Raw genomic sequence first — 3,285 nt, forward strand, 5'->3', positions numbered from 1 at the left:
ATTTTTGTATAGATTGCCTTCAAAATGTATGCGGAACCAGTCCGCGGACCGGATCAACCTGGACAAATACAATGTCCATTTTAAGGGTCCATATGCCCTAGGCGTAGTGTTGTTATCCTCTTTCATGATTCTTGGCTCTGCCAACACGACTCCTCACCCTCGTACTCTCATGACAATTGTTCAATGGAGCATGGAAATTGCACCGTGCGCGCCTAGATTCTACTCCCTCTGTCCCATAATGGCTAGGGGAGCCCTTCGTTCTAAAATAAAATAGATGATCCAATTTTATATTAATTTTGTATTAAAATTAGTATAAAGTTAGGTCATTTATTTGAAAACGGAGGGAGTAGCTATTATTACATAGTTGTAGCATTACTCGCCGTTGGTATATTTTTGAAGCGTGCAATTTACCGACGGTAACTTGAACTAACCCAGGAACATGCATCCACAAACCTGAATAACCTCTACAGACTACCGACCTAGCATGCCCGTGGTGCAGGGAGGCAGAGGCGTGCCGCAGAGGCACCTGTTCTGCTCGTAGCTCTCTGCCCCGTGCGCCGACATGAACCTCCCCGCCGGGATCTCCCCGCAGAGGCCGTTGTAGCTGACGTCGAAGTGCTCCAGCTTCACGTCCATCAGCGACTTGGCCACGCTCCCGTTGATCCGGTTGTGGCTGAGGTCCAGGAACGTGAGGTGGTGCGGGAAGCTGACGTCGCTCATGTCGAACTCGAGCTCGTTCCACGACAGGTCGACCTTGGCCACCGGCTTCGTGATGCCGAACAGGAACGGGGACGGGTCGCCCGTCAGCCGGTTGCGGGAGAGGTCGAGGGTGTCGACGTTGTCGTCGCCGCAGTCGCTCGGTATCTCGCCGGTGAGCTGGTTGTTGGCCAGGATCAGGAACCTGAAGCTCCCGTGCAGCAGCACCGGCGGGATGGCGCCGGTGAGCATGTTGCCGCTGAGGTCCAGGTACCTGAGGTCGGGGAGGCTGCGCAGGCACCCGGGGATGGGGCCGGCGAGCTTGCTGTCGGCGATGACGAGGGTGCGGAGGCTTGTCAGCCCCGCGAGGAAGTCCGGGACCGGGCCGGAGATGGAGGTGCCGGCGATGTTGAGGTCCTCGAGGCGCGTGAGGTTGCCGAAGGAGGACGGGATGGGGCCGGACAGGCCGCGGACGGACTGGACCTGGAGGATGACGAGCTCCGGGAGCTCGCCGAGCGCCGGCGGGACGGGCGCGCGGACGCCGTCGAGGGAGGAGAGCGCCAGCCCCGTGACTCGGCCGGTCGCGGAGCAGAAGACGGCGGGCGGCTCCCAGGCGCAGCAGTTGGTGGCCGGAAGCCAGGACGAGAGCTGCACAGGGTCGCCCAGCTGCGCCTTGACCCTCAGCAGCGCGGCGCGGTCGTCGCCGTCGCAGTCCATCGCGGACGACGACGCGACGACGGCAGAGAACAGCACGAGGCACAGCAGAGCATGCCACGAGGAGGATGGCAGATCAGCCGCCATTGCCGAGAGAGACACAAACCCAGCAGTGTTTCTCATGCATCTAAATACTCTCGGACTCCGGCGACGAACGCGTGAAGATTTAGAGCTGGGGATTCTCTGGTGGTTGCGAGTTCGACGTACCAGCGCGGGAACGAGAACCGCGCCGCGCCGAGCCGTGCAGGGTTCTCTCCCTGAACATGTGCCTCAGGGTACAGGGAAAACAGAAGTTTGTTACCATGGATTTCAGTACAAACAGAAAAGGTGCAAAACAGAGCTGGACGCACAGTCAGCACATTGGTCTTGAACTATTATATTTTTTTGCGGGGAGTGGTCTTGAATTATGACCATGACAACATAGCTTAATCACAACCAACATGTGATTGTACTATTCTGCACAGTTATGCTAGTCGAAGAAAGAAAGAAAGAAAAGCGTATCCCATATAATTTTGCAACAATTTAAGACTTAATAGTTCCTTTTCTTTTCTTGGTAGCTGAACACTAGATAGTTGCTATAACCTTGAATGGTCGGCGTTGTTTAACAACACGACAACGGCTGCAGAGCTTGATAACGTTTAACTTGACCGTGGAGTGAACTTTGCCCGCAATGTGTCTTTGGATGGCCAAGACCGCTCTGTGTGCTTCCGCAACCATGCGCCTGGCTATGCGCAAGCATTTGAGTAATGCTACACGTATAAACGAGTTACAAGGTTTTACAAAAAGAGTTAATTTGATTGGTCAATAGATGGGGAGGCGACCCATCCCCTGAAAATCAGAAAAATCAGGGGAGGGGGGGGAGGGGGCAAGTTTGTGATTGCTTAGTAGATGAAAAAAATCTTAGTCAGCGTGTAACTGCGTGTAACTCTTTGTATATTTAGCATTATTGTTCACTACCGGGTTTGTGTATATCCAGACTAGAAGCATCTACATCGCCCATATCAGTACCACATGCGATGGTGTCCAATGTAAGGCACTCGAGCGATGTTGCATTCTCAAGAATACAGCAGGTTAGCTCGACCATGCTCTTCGCGGAGCAGAAGCCGATGATCTCCACCTTGTTGATGTTGCTATGGCAGAGTCCCGGCATCTGCCTCAGATGAGAGGAATCTTCAAGAACTGAAACATGCTTCAACAGAATATGGATATGCCTCCAAGAATACAACCGAGCTAATTTGTGCTCTCAACTTTCATGTACAGAAACTCTGCTTCCGTGGACAAAAAGTCCGCTTCATATCAATGGACAGAGCATTTTGCTTCTATGGACAAACTATACTTGAGTCCATGCTAGTGCTTGAAGGGAGTTGATAGTTGCTTCCTACTTACGACGGCCAACCACTCGTTGTCTTCGGCTCGCAGTCCTTGTGACACAACGGGACGTCGCCACTGTCATAGCATGCCGATCTGCTTCCTTCAAACATGAGATGTCCTCGCAGAGTCATAGTGGGTGTCGTTGATATCGGCAGATCGGGACCGGCGACACAGTGATTGCAGAGGCCAGCAGCACAACAAGTGCTCCTCCATCGCATCGACATGGTCTCCCCTCCGTTCTCTGATGGGAAAACTTTGTTTTTGCCACTCTAGCTTTTGACCAATTTGTCTATGCCACTCTAGAATTTGACATTTCACTTTTGCCGTCCTTAGTTTTTGTCAAAAACTAAGAGTGGCAAAAGTGAAATGAAAAGTTATTGCTTTTGCCATGAAATGGCATTTGTGATGTATTATCAAAAACTAAGGGTGGCAAAAGTGATATGTCAAATTCTAGAGTGGCATAAGCAAAGTAAGCAAAATCTAGAGTGGCAAAAACAAAGTTTT

General features: G+C 51.9%; 1 protein-coding gene across 1 annotated transcript; it reads right to left on the minus strand.

Annotated features, from left to right (window-relative positions):
* Positions 1-310: 310 nt before the first annotated feature.
* LOC123116408 (polygalacturonase inhibitor 1) lies at positions 311-1,623 on the minus strand. The gene has a single exon (XM_044537371.1). The coding sequence runs from the start codon at positions 1,531-1,533 to the stop codon at positions 472-474; it is 1,062 nt and encodes a 353-aa protein (XP_044393306.1). The 5' UTR covers positions 1,534-1,623; the 3' UTR covers positions 311-471.
* Between the last annotated feature and the right edge of the window lie 1,662 nt (positions 1,624-3,285).

The sequence above is a fragment of the Triticum aestivum genome, chromosome 5B (genome assembly GCF_018294505.1).
Source record: "Triticum aestivum cultivar Chinese Spring chromosome 5B, IWGSC CS RefSeq v2.1, whole genome shotgun sequence".
Taxonomy (NCBI): Eukaryota; Viridiplantae; Streptophyta; class Magnoliopsida; order Poales; family Poaceae; genus Triticum; species Triticum aestivum.

Bases quoted from the DNA above. Each gene is read 5' to 3' on its own strand.
- LOC123116408 (XM_044537371.1), bottom strand. From the start codon at position 1,533: ATGAGAAACACTGCTGGGTTTGTGTCTCTCTCGGCAATGGCGGCTGAT.